At 42.0% G+C, this 20,794-nt stretch overlaps 1 protein-coding gene across 2 annotated transcripts in view; it reads left to right on the top strand.

The window, feature by feature from the left end:
• The window catches only part of EFCAB2 (EF-hand calcium binding domain 2), a 131,217-nt gene that overhangs the window by 56,882 nt on the left and 53,541 nt on the right, over window positions 1-20,794 (top strand). The window contains exon 2 of one of the 2 annotated variants that reach the window (XM_049633816.1): window positions 5,632-5,711. In XM_049633816.1, the coding sequence (XP_049489773.1) occupies window positions 5,632-5,711 (80 nt within the window). Of the gene's footprint in view, window positions 1-5,631; window positions 5,717-20,794 lie in introns of both variants that reach the window. The other variant, XM_049633815.1, reaches the window with a different exon arrangement.

Here is a 20,794-nt window from a genome sequence, read left to right as displayed (position 1 = left end):
ACGGCCCCACCCCTCCCCTCCCCTCTCCCCCCCTCCCCTTCCCATTGTAATTATTATAAGTTTTCTTCACACCCATTGTATTGTCTTGCATACACACTGGGGTGCATATATCCTTTATTTAGACATTGATTAAAAGTTAGAATAATTCCCCAACAAAGAATGTTTGGATAGTACGAAAATCATTTATACTTGGCTTAGGGATGTGACAGCAGTACACTATAAGACCAGATATCACAATAGAAGTGTCTGTCTGGCGTTGAGATAGGCTGCCTGTGGGGAGTTCTCTGTCTTGCAGAGCTCATCAGGCAAAGTCTGGAGAAGGGCACATTGTCCGCGTTGTAGGAAGTATTCACAACTCCAGTCAAGAGTTGGACTGAACCTCCAATATTCCTCCCGAGTTTCCAACCCAGGACCAGCCAGATAGGAGGGGCATAGGGTGAGGTATGAGGGCAAGTGTGTGGTGCTTCCGTGCCCTCCCCGGATTGGCCTCTCTCCCAGGACCTCCATATATGCACCAACCAGGAAGCTCCTCAGAGGATAAGTTTCAAAACTTTAAAGTAGAAAAAGAAAACTCATCTGCTGTGACTACCTAAGAATAAAAGATAATATAATTTTTCAGTGACCTTAAAGTTAATGTCATGATAAAAACACTCAATAGTAGGTTTAGAAGGAACATGACTCAACATCATAAAAGCTGTCTATGAAAAACTCAAAGCTAATATCATCCCCAATGGGGAAAAACTGAGCACTTTTCCTCTAGAGTCAGGGACAAGACAGGGGTGTCTACTTTCACTGCTGTTATTTAACATAGTGCTGGAAGACCTAGCCACTGTGATCAGACAACAAAAGAAATAAAAGGCATCTAAATCAGCAAGAAAGAAGTCAAACTTTCACTATTTGCAGATGACATGATACTCTATATAGAAAACCCTACAGACTGCATGAAAAAACTCCTGGAACTGGTAGCTGAATTCAGCAAATTTGCAGGCTACAAAATCAATGTACGGAAATCAGTGGCATTTCTATAAACCAATAATGAAATAGCAGAAAGAGAAATGAAGAAAGGAGGCCCATTTACAATTGCACCAAAACCAATAAGATACCTAGGAATAAATCCTAACCAAAGAGGTGAGACCCGGACTCCAAAAACTACAAAACATTGATGAAAGAAATTGAAGAGGACGCAAAGGAATGGAGAGACATTCCATGCTCATGGAAGAACAAATATGGCTACAATGTGGTTTTTTATGGAACCACAAAAGCCCCCAAATAGCCAGACCAACCTTGAAAAAGCAAAGCAAAGCTGGAGGCGTCACAAATCCAAACTTCAAGCTGTATTACAAAGCTGTAGTCATCAAAACAGTATGGTACTGGGACAGAAACAGACACATGAAACAGAGTAGAAAACCCAGAAACAACCCCACAACTTTATGGTCAATTAATCTTCGATAAAGCAAGAGAATATCCAATGGGAAAACGACAGTCTCCTTCAACAAATGTTGGGAAAACTGGAAAGGAGCATGCAAAAGAATGAAACTGGACCACCTTCTTACACCATACACACAAATAAATTCAAAATGCATGAAAGACCTAAATGGGAGACCTGAAATCATAAACATTTTAGAGGAGAACACACTTAGTAGCCTCTTTGACATTGGCCATAGCAACTTCTTCTAAATACACCTCTTAAGGCAAGGGAAACAAAAGCAAAAATGAACTATTGTCAAGAGAAGAAGCTTCTGCACAGCAAAAGAAACAATCAACAAAACTAAAAGCAACCTGTGGAATGGGAGAAGATATTTGCAAATGACATAGCTGATAAAGGGTTAGTACCTCAAAAATATAAAGAACTTATAAAATACAACACTCAAAAAATGAATAATCCAATTAAAAATGGACAAAAAACATGAACAGACATTTCTCCGAAGAAGACACGCAGATGGCCAATAGGCACTTGAAATGATGCTGCACATCACTCATCACCAGGGAAATACAAGCCAGAAGTTCAATGAGGTATCACCTTACACCTGTCAGAATGGCTAAAATCAACAACCCAAGAAACAGCAGGTGTTGGAGAGGATGTGGAGAAAGGGGAACCCTCTGGACTGTTGATGGGAATGCAAACTGGTGCAACCACTGTGGGAAACATGGAGGTTTCTCAGAAAGTTAAAACCAGAAAGTTAAAAACAGGGGCATCACCTGTTGTGATGACCATGGGGTGATGTATGCAAGTGCCGAATCACTAAATTGTACGCCTGAAACTATGTTACACTGTACGTTAACTAACTGGAATTTGAATAAGAACTTAAAAAAATTAATAACATGACCTTAAACTTAGAAAGCAGACATCAGTTTTCTGCACTGGCAGTGTTACAACCAGTGAGACTTTCCCAAGACATTATTATGACTAATTAGACCCTTCCCAATGTCCCACACAAATTCAGCTGTTGCAACCCACTGTATTTCAGTGAGATAATAAGACAAACTCACAAAGATGAAATGGACAAAACCGTTCACCAAAGAATAACTATAACAATGGAAAATCGGAAACAGCCGAAATGCCTACACTTAGAGGGTTGGTTAAATAAATTATGATAAATCTCTATAATGGTATACCAAGCAGTCACTAGAAATGATAATGTAATAAACATATTTTTGAAATGCAGGATGCTCACAATTTATTGTTGAGTGAAAGTTAGATTAGAGGACAACAAGAGAGTAGCTAACCCCACATGGTAGGATTCAAAGTGATTTTTACCTAATCTAAACTTTCTTCCGTATCCTTTTTTTCTTCCAATAATCTGGTATGCTATGGATGGTCAGCAAGGATGTGAAGCTCGTTCTATTTTAGAAAAACAAATGCAAACAACTGACCTGGAATTTTTTTTGCAGTAATTATGACACAAGGTTAAGTCTTCATTATTTAAAGAGCACCTACAAAAATTGCCAAGAAAAAACGGGAGATCCTAGAGGAGTGAGCAGACAGCAAGAACCGATCGTTCACAGCAGGCCGCTTGTGATCAAAGGAGAGTAAATTTAAATAATCAGATGACATTTTTTTTGTTTTTTGCTTGTGAAGTTAGCAAATATGGCTCACTGCCATGTTTTTTTATAATAAAGAAAAATTAATATCAGTAAGTTGTGGCATATTCCTTTGGTACTGTTAAAAATGGAAGGTTAGGTAGGTTATGTTGTAGCCTGGAAAGGTATAGCATTTAAGTGAAGGAATTAAGAGTTACGGTTCTTAACTAAGGAGTACTAGCAATTAGAGTGTGGGAGAGAGCAACCCCTCTGAACTTTGGTTGATACCTTGCTGGTTATAAATGTGGATACGGCATCTGACGCAAACCTAGTACGTAGTGTTGTATTCAGTAAGTTTTCGTTGAGCGAAAGGATAGTATATGAAATACAATATACTAAAGGTTGTGTGCGAAGAAAGATTGGATGAAAATCTAGCAAAGTGATTCGTGGTTATGTTAGGGTAAAGGGAATATGAGTAAATCCCCCCTTCCCCCCATTTTCTATAATTTGATGGTATTCTATTTATAATTAAAATAATTATATAAACTCAATCTCTCCCTTTCTAGGTGTCCTAGTTTTACTTAGTATCTAAAAAATAAAATTTGAGACTTCACTGCATTTTCCCCCTTTAGGCTTCCACTCAGCCAGACACGTTGGAGTCAACCTTAATTCTTATCTTTTTCTCTGCACCTAACACCAAACCTATCAGCGAGTCTTGTTTGCTGTGCCCTTTAGAATATATCCAGAATCCCGTCATTTCTCACCGTCTCCAACTGCTTCCATTTTTATCCCTGCCACCATCAGTCTCCCTCTAGAATATTGCAATAACCTCCTAAGTAGTCTCTCTTTCCACCCTTGTCCCTTTCCAGGACATCCTTTAAGGGGAGTCTGGGTGGCTCAGTTGGTTAAGCGTCCGACTTCAGCTCAGGTCAAGATCTCATGGTTCGTGACCTTGAACCCCGCGTCGGGCTCTGTGCTGACAGCTCGGAGCCTGGAGCCTGCTTGGGATTCTGTGTCTCCTTCTCTCTCTGCCCCTCCCCCGCTCATGCTCTGTCTCTGTCTCTCAAAAATGAGTAAACATTAAAAAAAATTTTTTTTAAATTAATTAATTTATTTTGAGAGAGAGAGTGATCAGGGAAGGGCAGAGAGAGAGGGACAGAGAGAATCCCAGGCAGGTTCTGCACTGTCAGCACATAGCCCAATGCAGGACTCAAACCTACAAACGGTGAGATCATGACCTGAGCTGAAACCAAGAATCAGACGCTTGACCGACTGAGCCACCCAGGTGTCCTTTTCCAGTATATTCTTTTATTATTATTATTATTATTATTATTTTTAACATTTATTTATTTTTGAGAGACAGAGTGTGAGCAGGGGAGGGGCACAGAGAGAAGGAGACACAGAATCCGAAGCAGGCTCCAGGCTCTGAGCTGTCAGCACAGAGCCTGATGTGGGGCTTGAACCTATAAACTGTGAGATCATGACCTGAGCTGAAGTCAGATGCTTAACCGACTGGGCCCCAGGCACCCCTTTCCAGTATATTCTTAACATCGTAGCTGAAGTGAATATAAGCCAGGCTATGTCACAGCACTGCTTAGAACCCTCCAGTGATTCATCATCTCATTTAAAGTAAAAAACAAAATCCTTAAAGCAGCATGCAGGTATAGAACCCGTCTTCTGCCCCCAAATCCCAGAATGCACACCTTCTGACCTTATTTCCTACCCTTCTGCCTCTGCTGTTCTCTTTGCCTAAAAACTCCTCCTGTGGATATTCACAAGGCTGCCTCTTCCCCCTCATCACTAAGGAGGCCTTCTCCCCACACCCCCCATCCTCCCCCACCCACACAGCCAGCACTCTTCATAGGCCTTCCCTGCTTTATGTTTTCCAGGCCCATTTGACCTACAGTGTATGTGTGAGCTTCTGTATCTCCTCCAGTACGCATAGCTCCATGAGGTAGGGACTTCTGTCCATTCTGCTCCTAGCTGTAACCTTAGCACTGACAGTTGTGTCCAGCACATAGTAGAGCCTCAATAAATACTTACCGAATAAATGACTTCCTAATTGTTCCAGAGAAATAATTCTTAGTCTCAAAACTCGTTTGGAAGCTCTTTGAGAGAATATCACATGTGGCCTTTGCAGGCCTTCCCAGCCCCCGGCTTCCGCCCTCCTCAGGCACAGGATAAAGCAGGGCAGGTGGGCATGCCGGTGACCTACAATCAGTATCTAGTGCTGGGTTCCTTCTGCCTCTTCGGCTGGGACTCTCTGCCCAGACGACTCGGGACAGAAGATACGCCGTGTTGGAAGCTTCCTGTGTCTCGATCGCGGTGGCCCCATGACCCTGTACACGTGTAAACCCCATGAGGCTGTGTACTCGAGAGGCATAGGTACTCTGATAATACACCGTGTGTGTCTCCTGCCTCGGGAAACGAGAGTCCGTTCGTTCCCTGACTCCTCTAGAGGGAGGTAAGCACGCTAACTGGTGCGTTAAGATGAGGAGAGTTGCGCGTGCTCTTCCTTATTGAGAAGTTCTAGCTGAGCGGCTGAAATTTCTGTTCGGAATCCAAAGGGAGCGTAATTAAAACAATTTTTATTTACTTTGTCTTTTGCAGACATAACCGTAGCAGAGTTCCACAAAAAAATCAAAGACGCCTTTGAAGTGTTTGACCACGAGGCGAATAATACGGTGGATGTGAGGTTTGGACGTGTCTTCTTTGTTCTGATTCTAAATGACGGACACAACTCCTAAAATAGAAGAGGGGTCTTGTCTTTTTCCAGGTCTTGGATTTCTTCTGCTGTTTAAAAGTGTTTATTTCCCTGTGCTCTGTGGAAGCCCTCTACTAGCTAGTGCTTTGGATCAATACTGTTTCCTGTTCTTTATAACCTGGTGAAAAGAATATCCACATTGCCCGCTGCAACCTCCAGACTGTAAATTCTGTGAGTGAGGTGACCCCTGCTGTAGCATGATTGCTGGGCACATAGTTGGCGCTCGGTAACTATTGGTTGAGTCGAGTGAACGGAATTTGCTTTTAAAATAAGTAGGTTTTGTGGGGCGCCTGGGTGGCTCAGTCGGTTGAGTGTCCGACTTCGGCTCAGGTCATGAGCTCACAGTTCGTGGGTTTGAGCCCCACGTCAGGCTCTGTGCTGACAGCTCAGAGCCTGGCACCTGCTTCGGATTCTGTGTCTCCCTCTCTCTCTGCCCCTTTTCCGCTCGTGCTCTGTCTCTCTGTCTCTCAAAAATGAATAAACATTAAAAAATTTTAAATAAAAAAATAAATAGGTTTTGTGTGATCGAGCCAGAAATTACAAAGAAAGATTAACAATGCTTGAACAGTGATACGCTCCCCAAGTCAAGTAACAAAAAGAACCCGAACAGAAGAACATACAAAGAGGAGAGAGAGACATGAATACTGCTAGATCAGGAATGGAGGACAGGAGACAATAGTTTGAGACCAGAAAGGAAACAAAGCAAAACAAAAAGGCAGAAGAGACTGTCCACGAGAACAGCAGGGCTGTGGGATCCAGGCCACGGACATCCCAGAGAGGCCACGGACCTTCCTTCCAGGAGACCGAGCCGAACGAGGAACATGTGGGGGGATCACAGTCTCAAAACTCAGAAGCGAGGACACAGAGGCCAGCGAAGCAGTGGGAAGTGACAGAGGGGCTAGTCAGGGGACTCAGTGCTTTAAAGGAGCCACACCGGCGGAACCACTGCATGCGATTTTATTTTGTTGGCCACACATTGTAACTGTGTGTATTGTATAGTGTCTTCATCCCTGAAGGCACAGGTGTGACTGTAGGAGAGGAGACTGAGAAGGGGCGGTGCTATTCATTACTTTATAAAGTTGAGTTTTCTCCCTCCACCGTGTTTCTGGGCCTTGAAGCAGGCGATAGATAAGGTTGGGAATTCCGTTCCAGAACCACCAGTGCGGTCGGCCTTGTGTGAGCCTTGGCTCAGCTGTTGCCGAGGATGTGTGTGGCTCACGTGCTGGGCTTCAGATGCTCTGGCCACAGCGAGGGCCACACAGGTGCCACTTGGGGGGGGGGCATTTTATCCTCAGGGTGGGTATATCATAGGAGGAAGACATCCGGTGGGGCAGTCGTGCCGGTGACAGGGTTTGGGATGAGGTGGGGAGCATGTGGCATGAACGACTCAATCCAAGGATGGCTCTTGCCTTCCCCTCAGACCTCTTGCTGAGGCTGGAAGGTTCCCCAGGGGGCAGGGGACAGAGGTAGTGTTAGAGAGGTCAGGGAGAGCCAGAGGAAGACCAGGGGAGCAGAGAAGAGAAACCAGCATTTGCTTGAGGCCTGTGTCTGACAGGTGACCTGTCGTTGGGTGTGGGGGGCTTCGGGGACCTTCCCTCATCTCAGTCTTTTTATTTGTGTGGCAAGAGTTGGCATCTGTAGGGGCGCCTGGGTGGCTCAGTTGTTTGAGCGTCCGACTTCGGCTCAGGTCATGATCTCGCGGTTTGTGAGTTCGAGCCCCGCGTCGGGCTCTGTGCTGACAGCTCGGAGCCTGGAGCCTGCTTCGGATTCTGTGTCTCCCTCTCTCTGCTCACACTCTGCTCCCCTCCCCTGCTCACCCTCTGTCTCTGTCTTTCAAAAAATGAATAAACGTTGAAAAAAAAAGTCAGCATCTCTAGTTTCTGGAGACAAAAAGAAGGTAAACAGTTTGTTCAAGAAAATCTGCCAAATCTCGTAGAGCAATGATGCGGGCCCTTTTTCTGGTACAAGGGCTCATTCAAGAGAAACAAACATGCTTCTGGGATGTTTATCTTTTTGTCATTCAAAATTTAAGATTTTTCCCGAGGCCCCGAGGGAGAGTGTCTATTTTTACAACCTAAATTGTCTACTTTATTACATGAAGAAGGCTCCTGAGAAAACGGACATTGTTTCACACAGTGAAGCATTAACACTAAGCATATTCCAATAGTAGCAACAGGGATGAATGTGGCTTTCTAATCTTTATTCCTTCTGTTCATTTGCTTTTTTTTACATTCTTTTTAATGTTTTTATTTATTTTTGAGAGAGAGAGAGAGAGAGAGAGAGAGACAGAGCATGAGTGGGGAAGAGGCAGAGAGAGGGAGACACAGAATCCGAAGCAGGCTCCAGGCTCCGAGCTGTCAGCACAGAGCCCGATGCGGGGCTCGAACCCACAAACCGCGAGATCATGACCTGAGCCGGAGTCAGATGCTCAACTGACTGAGCCCCCAGGCGTCCCCTTCTGTTCTTCTGCAGTTCCTGTCATTCCCATCCACGCTTTATAGGACAGAGAAGCTAAGTGACTCGCCCAGGAGGGCACAAGTGGCCAGCAGCCGAGCTGGAACTCAAATTAGCTCCTTCTGTTCGGGCAGCCGAGCAGCGGCCCCAGCCCAGGCTCTGGGAACGCAGTGATGAACGTGAGCTGTCCTCCCTTTCACCTCGGAGGGCTCTCTGTTTAAAAGGTTAATCTAGCTAGAATTTAGGTTGGCATGTGATTAAAAATGAAGTCTAAACACAGACTTTTGGTTTTTTTCCAAATTGCTAAACCTGTATTGTTACACCTACTTTACAACATACTGCCTTTTCTATAATTGGGTCTGATTTGGGCTGTGTATTCTGATCTCCTGCTTTATCTTTCTGTCTTCCACTAGGTCAATCCGGTCCTAATTGCTGGAAATTTAATATATGTTTTAATATCTGATCGAACTAGTCTCTTTGCTGCTCTTCGTTTGCAACATTTTAATTAAGAATTGAAAAAAGAGGTGCCTGGGTGGCTCAGTCGTTTAAGTGTCAGACTCTTGATTTCGGCTCAGGTCATGATCTCATGGTTTGCGAGTTTGAGCCCTGCGTTGGGCTCAGTGCTGATGCACGGAGTCTGCTTGGGATTGTCTGTCTCTGCCCCTCTTTCTCTGCCCCTCCCCTGTGCTCTCTCTCTCTCAAAATAAATAAATAAAAAAAAACCCAACATTGGGGCACCTGGGTGGCTGAGTCGGTTAAGCGTCTGACTTCGGCTCAGGTCATGATCTCGCGGTCTGTGAGTTCGAGCCCCGCGTCGGGCTCTGTGCTGGCAGCTCAGAGCCTCGGGTCTGCTTTGGATTCCGTCTCCTTCCCTCTCTGCCCCTCCCCACGTGTGCTCTGTTTCTCTGTCTCTCAAAAGTAAACAAATGTAAAAAAAAATAAAAAAAAAACCAACATTAAACAATTACAAAAAAAGAATTAAAAAAAAAAAAACACAACAAGACATGGAAACAACCTAAGTGTTCATCGATGGATGGAGGGATAAAGAAGTTGCGGTATAGATATACAATAGAATATTATTCGGCCATAAAAATGAGGAAATCCTGCTGTTGGTGACAGCATCATTGAATCCGGAGGGAATTATGCTCATGAGGTAAGTCAGGGAAAGACAAAGACCGTGTGATTTCACGTATAGGTGGGATCTAAAATGCGACAAATAAAAAAACAAACTTAGGAAAGGAGACCAGGACACTGGTTACTGGACCAGTGGTTCCTGGACACGGGGATGAGGGAGGGGAGCTGGAGGAAGCTGGTCGTGAGGTGCAAACCTCTAGTTACGTGGTGAGCACCGGAGTGTGATGTATCACAGGATGAGTACAGCTAACGCTGCTGGGTGGTCTGTAGGGAAGAGGTGAGGAACGTCAATCCTGAGTTCCCATCACAAGGAGGCCTTTTCTTTCCTTTTCTGTTCTTTTCTTTCTATTGCGTCTGCATAAGAGGACGGATGTAGGTTGGACCTGTCGTGGTCACCGTGTCCCAACGTACGTAACTCGGACCGTCATGCTGCAGGCCTTACGCTTACACAGTGACATCTGTCCATTGTTCCTCAATAAAACTGGGGGAGAAAAGAACTGAAGGCAGAAGGCTATGTAAAGAATAGCGTAGGGAAGCATCTGACAGAGAGTCCAGAGATGTAGCTAAGGGCTCGGTTTGGGCGGGAGAGAGCTGTTGCTGGAGAGGCTCCCAGGACACTTAGCTGTGTCTCTCCTACAGTGTAAGTATGGTGCCATTTCCTTGGTAGGGCAGCCCTGGGCCCCCTTAGGATGAGTTTTGGGGCAATTACTCTCCTTTGTCCTCACCTCTGCTTTGCACGAATGGAGAGATTGAATTTGAAATTGTACCGCCGTGTAAAACATCATGAAGTGGGCCTCTGCTGCTTTCCTCCCGGTCCGGGGGGCAACCCCAGGTCCGGAATCAGACTGCCGGGGCTCCACTGCCAGTCCTGTGACTGAGGAACTTACTGAGGAACTTACTTATTCTCTCTATTCACTTTGGCCTCAGAGGAAGGATCCTTTCAGGGGTCTGGGAGGTCTTAACTATCTTTATAGTAACTTTAAGACAGTATTTGCTATTTTCATTCTCAATTTTTCACAAGTATATGTTGGAGGTTTTGAAAAGCTACATGATGTGTGATATTGCAACAGATTGAATGCAGAACCAGATATGAGAATCCAGCTGTCTTCTGTGAAGCCCGACAGCAGGGAGATTTGCAAACATGGAAAACGGTGCCGTTCTTCTAACTCAGTTTGTTCTTGTTTGGAAAATGCACTTATTTTTCATAAAATTACATACACTTGCAATGGATTTATTTATCATTATTTCTAAATGAATATTTTAAAATATTTAAAAAAGATTTCTAAGGGCGCCTGGGTGGCTCAGTCGGTTAAGCATCTGACTTCATTCAGCTCAGCTCATGATCTCACGGTTCGTGAGTTCGAGCCCCGAGTCGGGCTCTGTGCTGATGGCTCGGAGTCTGGAGCCTGCTTCAGATGCTGTGTCTCCCTCTCTCTGTGCCTCTCCCCTGCTCACGCTCTGTCTCCCTCTCTCTTTCAAAAATAAATAAACATTAAATTTTTTTTAAATTATTAAAATAAAACAAAAAAGTAAACAAGATTTTTAAGTGAATATTTAAAATATTTTTTAAGTTATTTATTTTGAGAGAGAGCATGTGCAGGGGAGGGGCAGAGAGAGAGGGAGAGAGAGAATCCTAAGCAGGCTCCATGCTGTCAGTGCAGAGCCCGTTGCGGGGCTTGATCTCACGAACCGTGAGATCACGACCTGAGCTGAAATCAAGAGCTGGATGCCTAACTGACTGAGCTCCCCAGCACCCCTAAATTTTTTGAGGTTTAATTTCTAATATGGTAATAGAGATAAATATAACTCATATAAGGAAAAGCTCTCTGGGGATCTCTATAATTTTTAAGAATGCAAAACACATTTTGAAACCAAAAAATTTGAGAACCAATGTTGTCAGTGGTCATTTTTTAAAGCTCTTAGAACGATATTAGCTCAGAACAAACTAGCTATTATTAATAGTATTATATTATTAGTAGTAACTTTAGTAGTAATATTATACTTTAGGACAATATAATTAGTGGTATTATACTTTGTATTATTGAAGTAAATAATTTAAAGTAGTTTTTCCTCTGTTTGCTCTGGATTAGCGATTATACATAACAAACCTCTCATAAGAATTGTTTTACTTATTTCTGTGCATTGTGTGTTGAGTTTTTAAGTTCTGAAGTTCATTTTCCTTATTAATTAGTTTTTGAAAGTTGGCACCTTGAAAACCATTGAGGCAGATTTTTAATATCATTAATTGGGACCATTTTAATTTTGCCTCATATAAAACATAGAGCGTGATACATTGTGACTTAAGTACATTTTCCTGTTCTGTGTTCAGATTTCAATCAGTAAGACTGATTGAGAACCAAATTTTTGTGTAGATGAGATACAGACAAGGGATAAAATTCAAAAGGTACAAAGAATAGTACAGGCACGTCTTTCTACCTCTAACTCCGGCTAACCAGTTCCTCTTTTTATTTATTTTGTTTTATTTTATTAAAAAAAGTTTTTTTAATGTTTATTTATTTTTGAGAGAGAGAGAGAGAGAGTGAGACAGAGTGTGAGCAGGGGAGGGGCAGAGAGAGAGGGAGACACAGAATCGGAAGCAGGCTCCAGGCTCCGAGCCATCAGCACAGAGCCCAACGCGGGGCCCAAACCACAAACGGTGAGATTGTGACCTGAGCCGAAGTCAGATGCTCAGCCGACTGAGCCACCCAAGTGCCCCATGTTTTATTTTATTTTATTTTATTTTATTTTTTTTAATTTTTTTTTTTCAACGTTTTTAATTTATTTTTGGGACAGAGAGAGACAGAGCATGAACGGGGGAGGGGCAGAGAGAGAGGGAGACACAGAATCGGAAACAGGCTCCAGGCTCCGAGCCATCAGCCCAGAGCCTGACGCGGGGCTCGAACTCACGGACCGCGAGATCGTGACCTGGCTGAAGTCGGACGCTTAACCGACTGCGCCACCCAGGCGCCCCTGTTTTATTTTATTTTTAAAGTTTATTTAACTATTTTGAGAGAGAGTGAGCAACAGAGAGACAGGAAGAGAGAGAGAGAATCCCAAGCAGGCTCTGCACCATCAGTGCGGAGCCTGAGGAAGGGCTGGAAGTCAACCGTGAGATCATGACCTGAGCTGAAATCCAGAGCCAGACGCTCAACCCGCTGAGCCACCCAGGTGCCCCAGTTCCTCTTATTAAAGCAAGATTGTTACAAGTTTTTTTCCAGAGTCAGTCCATGCAAATACAAGTGTGTGTGTGTGTGTGTGTGTGTGTGTGTGTGTGTTTTAATGTGGTAAGTGTACATAACATGAAATTTAACATTTTAACCATTTTTAAGTACAATTTATTGGCTTTAAGTACATTCACATGCCTGCCATGCATCTCCAGAACCTTATCTTCTCAAACTGGAACTCTGTACCCCTTGAAACAATAACTCCGCACTCCCCCTCTCGCTAGCTCCCGGCGGCCACTCATCTACTTTCTGTCTCTATGAGCTTGACTGTTCTTGGGATGCCATATAAGCAAAGTCATACAACATTTGCCCTTTTGTGTCTGGTTTATTTCTTCTAGCATACCATCTTTGAGGTTTATCCTTGTGACATGTGTCAGAATTTCATCACGTTTTTTTTTTATTTAAACATTTTTTTAACATTTATTCATTTTTTGAGAGTGAGAGAGACAGAGCATGAGAGGGGGAGGAGCAGAGAGAGAGGGAGACACAGAATCAGAAGCAGGCTCCAGGCTCTGAGTTGTCAGCACAGAGCCCGACGTGGGGCTTGAACCCACAGACTGCGAGATCATGACCTGAGCTGAAGTCGGATGCTCAACCGACTGAGCCACCCAGGCGCCCCAAATTTCATAACCTTTTTAAGGCTGAATAATACTCTCCTGTGTGTATACACCACGTTTTAGTTATCCATTCCTCTGTTCATAGACATTTGGGTTGTTTCCACCTTTTGGCTTTTTTGCTCAATGTTGCTATGAACATCGCTGAACAAATATTTGTTCAAGTCCCTGCTTTCAGTTCTTTTGGATGAACACCCAGCAGGAGAGTTGCTAGATGATGTAGTAATTCTATGTTTAATATTTTAGGAAACCACCACACCGATTTCCACAACAGCTGCATCATTTTACATTTCTACCAGCAAAGCACAAGGGTTCCAAGTTCTCTATGTCCTTGCCAACATTTGTTATTCTGTTTTTCCTTTTTATCACAATGGGTCTAAAGTGGTATCTTGTGATTTGGATTTGCATTTTCCTAATGATTAATGATGTTGAGCATATCTTCTTGTGCTCATTGGTTATTTGTACCTCTTCTCTGGAGAAATATCCATTTAAGCCCTTTGCCCATTTTTAAATCGTACTGTTTTTGTTTGTGTTTTTTTTTGATGTTGAGTTATAGGATGTGTATTTTTTTTTAAATGTTTGCTTATTTTGAGAGAGAGAGAGCAAGCCAATGGGGGAGGGGCAAAGAGAGAGGGAGAGAGAGAATCCCAAACAGGCTCCATGCTGTCAGCACAGAGCCCAGAGCTCAATGTGGGGCTTGAACCCATGAACCATGAGATCATGACTTGAGCCAAACAAGAGTCGGAAGCTTAACCGACTGAGCCCCCGGCGTCGCAGGATGTGTATTTTTAATGTAAGTGGTGAGAGACTAAAACTGTTCTGTACTTTGCTTTTTTCACTTATCATATCTTTGTGATTATTCTTATTAGTACGTAAGAGCTTCCTCATTTCGTTGTATGGATGAACCATAATATACTGAATTAATTTCCTATCAGTGGTTATTTGGGTTGTTTCCAGGCTCTTGTTATTTTTTTTTAAGTGTGTTTATTTATTTTTAATGAGAGAGAGAGAGAGAGACGCAGAGAGAGAGAGAGAGAGAGACAGCATATGTGCATGCACATGATCAGGGGAGGAGCAGAGAGAGAGAGAGAATCCCAAGCAGGCTTCTCACTGTCAGCATGGAGTCTGATGCAGGGCTCAAACTCATGAATTGTGAAATCCTGATCTGAGCCAAAATCAAGAGTTGGACACTTCACTGACTGAGCCAGCCAGGCATCCTCAGACTCTTGTTATGGAGAATAGCTTACTTTGCATGTTATTTTGCAAAAGTGAGAATTTTTCTTTAGTTAAATTCTTGAAAATATATTAAAGTGCATGAATATTTTTGCTAGCTGTTGCTATATTGACAATGTATTCTTTCACTTTATTTAAAACTTTTTTTAATGTTTATTTATTCTTGAGAGAGAGAGACAGAGTAATAGCAGGGGAGGGGCAGAGAGAGAGAGACAGAATCCGAAGCAGGCTCCAGGTTCCTAGCTGTCAGCACAGGGCCTGACGCAGGGCTCAAACTCATGAACTGCGAGATCATGACCTGAGCCGGTCGGACACTTAACTGACTGAGCCACTCAGGTGCCCCTTTTTCACTTTATTTTATGAGTATGCCTGTTTCCTTACTCTCTCTTAGACAAAGTTTAATCATCAGACTTTAGGCTTTTTGCTAATGTGATACGTAAAGGATAGAAACTCAGTGTTAATTTTCATTTCTCTAATTAGGGACCTCTCTCTGTATGTCTAAAAGTGGTTTGTATTTCCTTTTGCTTGAACTGGCAGTTCATGTCCTTTCCCATTTTTTTATTGAAAATTTTTTTTATATATGAAAGATCCTAGCCATAGAGTGTGAACTGTATGCCATCTGTCTTTTGACTATTTTTACTTTCTGGTGTTCAGAAATTAAAAAAAAAAAAAAAAGGTAAATTACACACCAGTATGGATTTGGTTTTTGGAAACAAAGTCATCAGAGTAGTCTTCATAGAATAAATTTAAGTTGGCCGGAATGAAGCTAGTATAGTAAAAAATAACATCCCACAAGGAATGCCTTTAAAGTAAAGAAGCTAATTAATTTTTCCATGTAGCTGATGAATTTAATTTGAATGTCATTCAAATCTGAATCACAAACAAATCTAGTTCTTTTGTAATCAGTTTTCTTTCATTTTTGAGTCTAACAGAATAAAGGTATACTACAAGTCAGTAGAGTCAGTTGCTGGCTGTATCATTGAATTTTTTTTTTTTTTTTTACTTTATTGTAATATTACTGACTATATTCCCAGTGCTATACCTTTCATCTCTTTGTACGTCTTAATCTCCTTCCTGTTTTATCCACCCTCCCTCCCCACCTCCCTCTGGCAACCAGCAGTTTGTTCTCTGCATTTAAGAATCTGTTTGTGTTTTGTTGGTTGTTCATTTGTTTTGCTTTTTAGATTCCACATGTAAGTGAAATCGTATGGTGTTTATCTTTCTCTGTCTGACTCACCTCACTTGGCATAATACCCTCCAGGTCCATCCATGTTGTTGCAAATGGCAAGATTTCATTCTTTTTTATGGCTAAGAAATGTTCCTCTGTGTGTGTGTGTGTGTGTGTGTGTGTGTGTGTGTGTGACATCTTCTCTATCCATTCATCCATTGATGGACACTTGGGCTGCTTCTGTATCTTGGCTATTATAAGTAATGCTGCAATAAATATGGAGATGCATATATCTTTTTGAATTAGTATCTTTGTTTTCTTTGGATAAATACCCAGTAGTGAAATTGCTGGATCATATGGCATTTCTGTTTTTAATTTTTTGAGGAACCTCCATTACTGTTTTCCACAGAGGTTGCACCAATTTACATTCCTACCAACAGTGCATGAGGGTTCTCTTTTATCCACTTCTTTGCCAACACTTGTCATTGTTTTGTCATTTTGAGACTAACTATTATGACAGGTGTGAGGTGATATCTCATCGTGGTTTTGATTTGCATGTCCCTGATGATAAGTGATGTTGGACACCTTTTCATGTGTCTGTTGGCCATCTGGATGTCTTTGGGAAAAGTGTCTATTCAGGTCCTCTGCCTGTTTTAAGTGGATTATCTTTTTTTTTTTTTTTTTTTTTTTTTTTTTTTTTTTTTTTTTTTTTTTGTGGTGTTGAGCTATATAAGTTCTTTATGTATTTTGGATACTAATCCCTCATAGGATATATCATTTGCAAATATCTTCTCCCATTTGGTATGTTGCCTTTCTGTTTTGTTGATGGTTTCCTTCACCATGCAAAAGCTTCTTATTTTGGTGTAGTCCCAGTAGTTAATAAGAATAAACTTTTGTTTTCCTTGCCAGAGGAGACATATCTAGAAGAATGTTAAGGGCAATGTCCAAGAGATTACTGCATGTTTTCCTCTGGGAGTTTTATGGTTTCAGATCTTACATTTAGATCCATTTTGAGGTGGTTTTTTTTTGTTTTGTTTTTTTGTTTGTTTGTTTGTTTTAGTGTAGAGTGTAAGAAAGTGGCCCAGTTTCATCTTTTTTGCATGTATCTGTCTAGTTTTCTGAATGGAATTTATTGAAAAGACTGTCTTTTCTCCATTGTATATTCCTGTCTCTCTATCCTGTCCTATTGATCTCTGTGTTTGTTTTTGTGCCAGTATCATGGTTTTGATTACTATCATTGTTTTTTTATGTGCCACCCTCTTTTTATTTATTTTCCTCATGCCTGTTTCACTTAAGCCCCGAGAGTGTTAAGAGTAACAAATGAAAAATCATGAATGAATTTTGAAAGGTGTTTAAGATCAGATCAAGTTATATATGTTTTTAACACTCCATTCTAACCAACTCCAGAGTGGTCTGATCCTGGAGAATTTGGTGCGCCAAGATGACAAGGGTCCAATCCTGGAATAAAAGTGCTGGTCGTCCCGCTTCCCAACCACACCCATCTGTGCCATTCCTATGTTTCTGTGCCTTTGCAGAGTGACATTATTGGTATTTGAGACTATTCTGTGTTTACTTTATTCCTGCTTCTTCTGTAGGAGATTTTTTTCTAATATTTTCTTGTTTTCGTAGTCTTTGGGCAAACTTTTTGTAGTCCAGCGGCCCCCCGGGTGTCCTCTTGCTAATGCACCGAGTCTCCTTTTTGGTGTTTCCATCCCAACTCAGCATGAGTCTCTGAGGCACACAATACCCAGTGTTCATCTGTTTCACTGATAAGGAGACTTGAGTTTCTTAAGCAGTTGGCAGGAACTTTGAGTGTATTAGAGCTTGTCTAAAATTCAATAAGAAGTAGGTAATAAGAATCTTTTTGTGATGGATTAGAGATAACTTTTCCTAAGAAGATTGGAGGTACCGTGAATATTATTTCTACTTCTTTGTATTTAATACTATTTTTGAAGATAAGTTGATACAAGATTTCACAATACATTTAATCAGGTAGTAAAAAGGGTAGTAAAAAGGGTGAGCAATACAGAGAGATTGCAGGGACAGTTTCCCTAAACAATTATTATCTGAGAAAGCTTGAAACGACTCAAAGAGCTTTGGAGAAACTGCGCAGGTCAGTGGGCCTGTGTTTGTGCGATGGGAAAACACAGTATTAAAGAGGAATGGGATTGTTGGATCCATAATTTTAAAAACTGGGTCTGGGGGCGCCTGGGTGGTGCAGTCGGTTGAGCGTCCGACTTCAGCCAGGTCACGATCTCGCGGTCTGTGAGTTCGAGCCCCGCGTCAGGCTCTGGGCTGATGGCTCGGAGCCTGGAGCCTGTTTCCGACTCTGTGTCTCCCTCTCTCTCTGCCCCTCCCCCGTTCATGCTCTGTCTCTCTCTGTCCAAAAAAAAAATAAAAAAAAAAAAAAAAAGTTGGAAAAAAAAAAAGTTTTAAAAACTGGGTCTGTTCTTGCATAGTTCACACACGTGAATGAAATGAGTGATGACCTAGACCACAGCTTGGATCAATTTCAACAACGAATGTTGCGTCACAAAAATTACAAAAAGAAGCAAACCTGATAACATACGTAAATGTTAAATATACAAAAGAACAGCAGCATCTGTGGTGTGTGAATACAATGCTGTGCATGGGAACAAGAAATATTATCCTCAGAATGGTGGTTGCATCTGAAGACAGAGGCGGAAGGGATGGAGAGCGGGACTTCAGCTGTTCCTGCCGTGTTTTATTGTTAGCGAAAAAATCGGAAGCAAATGTGGCAAAAGGTTAAATCTTGGTATTGGATGTATGGCTGTTATATTCTTGTGTGTCCTTTTTTCTGTAATATTTCACAATGTATTTCACAATAAAAACGCATATTTGTTTCAAGAGTGGTGTATACCTTGGCTTTTCACCATCTCACTTTCCGGTTGAACTGCGATTAAATAATCACTCGAAGTTTTAAAATCTCATCCCAGGGGCGCCTGAGTGGCTCAGTCGTTTAAACGTCCGGCTTTGTCTCAGATCACGATCTCTCAGTTTGTGGCTTTGAGCCCCACATCAGGCTCAGCTGATGACAGCTCGGAGCCTGGAGCCTGCTTTGGATTTTGTGTCTTCCTCTCTGTCTGCCCTCTCGCGCTCGTGCTCTCTCTCTCTCTCTCTCTCTCTCTGTCAAAAGTAAACATAAAAAAAATTCCAAAAATAAAAAATTGGGGCATCTGGGTGGCTCAATCGGTTAAGTGCCTGACTTCGGCTCAGGTCATGATCTCACGGTTTGTGGGTCTGAGCCCTGCCTCGGGCTCTGTAGCTGACAGCTCAGAGCCTGGATCCTGCTTCGGATTCTGGGTCTGTCTCTCTCTCTCTGCCCCTCCCCCACTCATGCTCGCTCTCTCTCTCTCTCTCTCTCTCTCCCTCTCTCTCTCTCAAAAAAATTAATTAAACATGAAAAAAATTGTTTTAATTAAAAAAAATTTAAAAATCATCCCAAACCTTACCTCCCAAAATAACAGTTGTTAATGTTAGACAAATGTAGCTCTAGACCTCTTTTTATCCATATAATAGGATAAATGGGGAGTTAATAAGAAAGGAAGTAGGAGGAATGGGAAGAAAGGAAAAAGAAAACGTATGGAAGAAAATGATCTAGAATATAATCTCCATGAGGGCAGGACCTTCTGTCTGTTCTGTTCACTGCTGTATTTCAGCACCTCGGACTGGGCTTGGCACATAGCAGTTGCCCAATATACATACATTTATTAAATACATGAGGGAAGAGACTAGCCTATAAAAATAAGATCACGATAACCATGCTTTTAAAAAACAAAAAGTATTAATTTAATTTTACTTGAATTAAGAAAGGAAAAAAATAAACTTAAATTGAAGAAGTTGTGGACTCTCAAATGTTTGCTGGCCAGGAGAGACATTATTTATTTTCACTTCAGAGAAGATAATGAGGAAAACCTTAAGAGGGTATATGTGTTTTTAAAAAACTACTTATTTCACATACAGAGTGTCAGTTGACTCCCTCCTGTGGAGAATGTGGACGTTAGCACTTTTAAAATTTCTTCCATTTTTTCACCCTCAGTTCCCCGATTTATCTGCGGCATATTATTATGCTTACGCTGACAAGGTACAATATTCATACTTGGTTTTGTGTTAATTTTTTTAGTATATTTTTTCTCTATTTGAATGGAATTACTGCTGACCCCCATTTCCCTTCCCTTCTCATATTCTTTGATTTATTTCTGTGGTCTGGGTTCTCTTGTCAGTTTCTTTTGCGAAAAGGGCTCTTGGGTATTTTTGCAAGTTCTTTAATGTTTATTTTTTAAAATGTTTAGAGAGAGAGAGAGAAAGCATGAGGTGGGGAGGGACAGACACGGGGAGGGGGGCAGGGGGGAGACAGAAGATCTGAAGCAGACTCTGCGGTGACAGCAGAGAGCTCCATGCAGGGCTCGAACTCTTGAGTCACAAGATCACGACCTGAGCTGAAGTTGGACGCTTAACCAACTGAGCGACCCAGGAGCCCCAGTTCTTTCATGTTTCAAATGTTTGCCTTATAGTCAAATACTTTGTACTTGAATGACATCTTAAAAGTTTATACCGTCATTGTTAAAAATGGCTGTAAGACAAACACCTTGGGATGTATAGCTGTATCATAATTTAATGTATCTCCTAATTTTGGAAATTTGGGTTGCTCATAATATGATGCTATTGTTGTGTCAGGGCTAAAATTATTGACGTGGAATTGTTCAAAGACTGCAGCCCTTTCCTGGAATGCCAAAAAGTAAATCCTGGAAGCCCGAGATCTTTTTTCTTACCTTTTCTGAAGAGGAAGACTTTGTTTTTTTTCTTGTTGGGAGATAAGGTGTCTCAATCTGCATAATTAAATTCTGATATTAGAATGGCAGGGGACCGGGGGGATGAATAAAAAGTTGCTATGGTCTGGGGCGCCTGGGTGGCTCCGTCGGTTAAGCATCTGACTTCAGCTCAGGTCATGATCTCATGGTTTGTGGGTTTGAGCCCCGCGTCGGGCTCTGCGCTGACAGCTCGGAGCCTGGAGCCTGGAGCCTGCTTCAGATTCTGTGTCTCCCTCTCTCTCTGCCCCTCCACAACTGGTGCTCTCTCTCTTTCTCTGTCTTTCAAAAATAAATAAATGTTAAAAAAAAAAAAATAGAAAAAAAAAAAGAAACGGCTATGGTCTGAATCC

The sequence above is a fragment of the Panthera uncia genome, chromosome F1 (genome assembly GCF_023721935.1).
Source record: "Panthera uncia isolate 11264 chromosome F1, Puncia_PCG_1.0, whole genome shotgun sequence".
NCBI lineage: Eukaryota > Metazoa > Chordata > Mammalia > Carnivora > Felidae > Panthera > Panthera uncia.
Note: the sequence above shows the minus strand (reverse complement) of the source record. Positions and strands in the feature narration are given on the sequence as shown.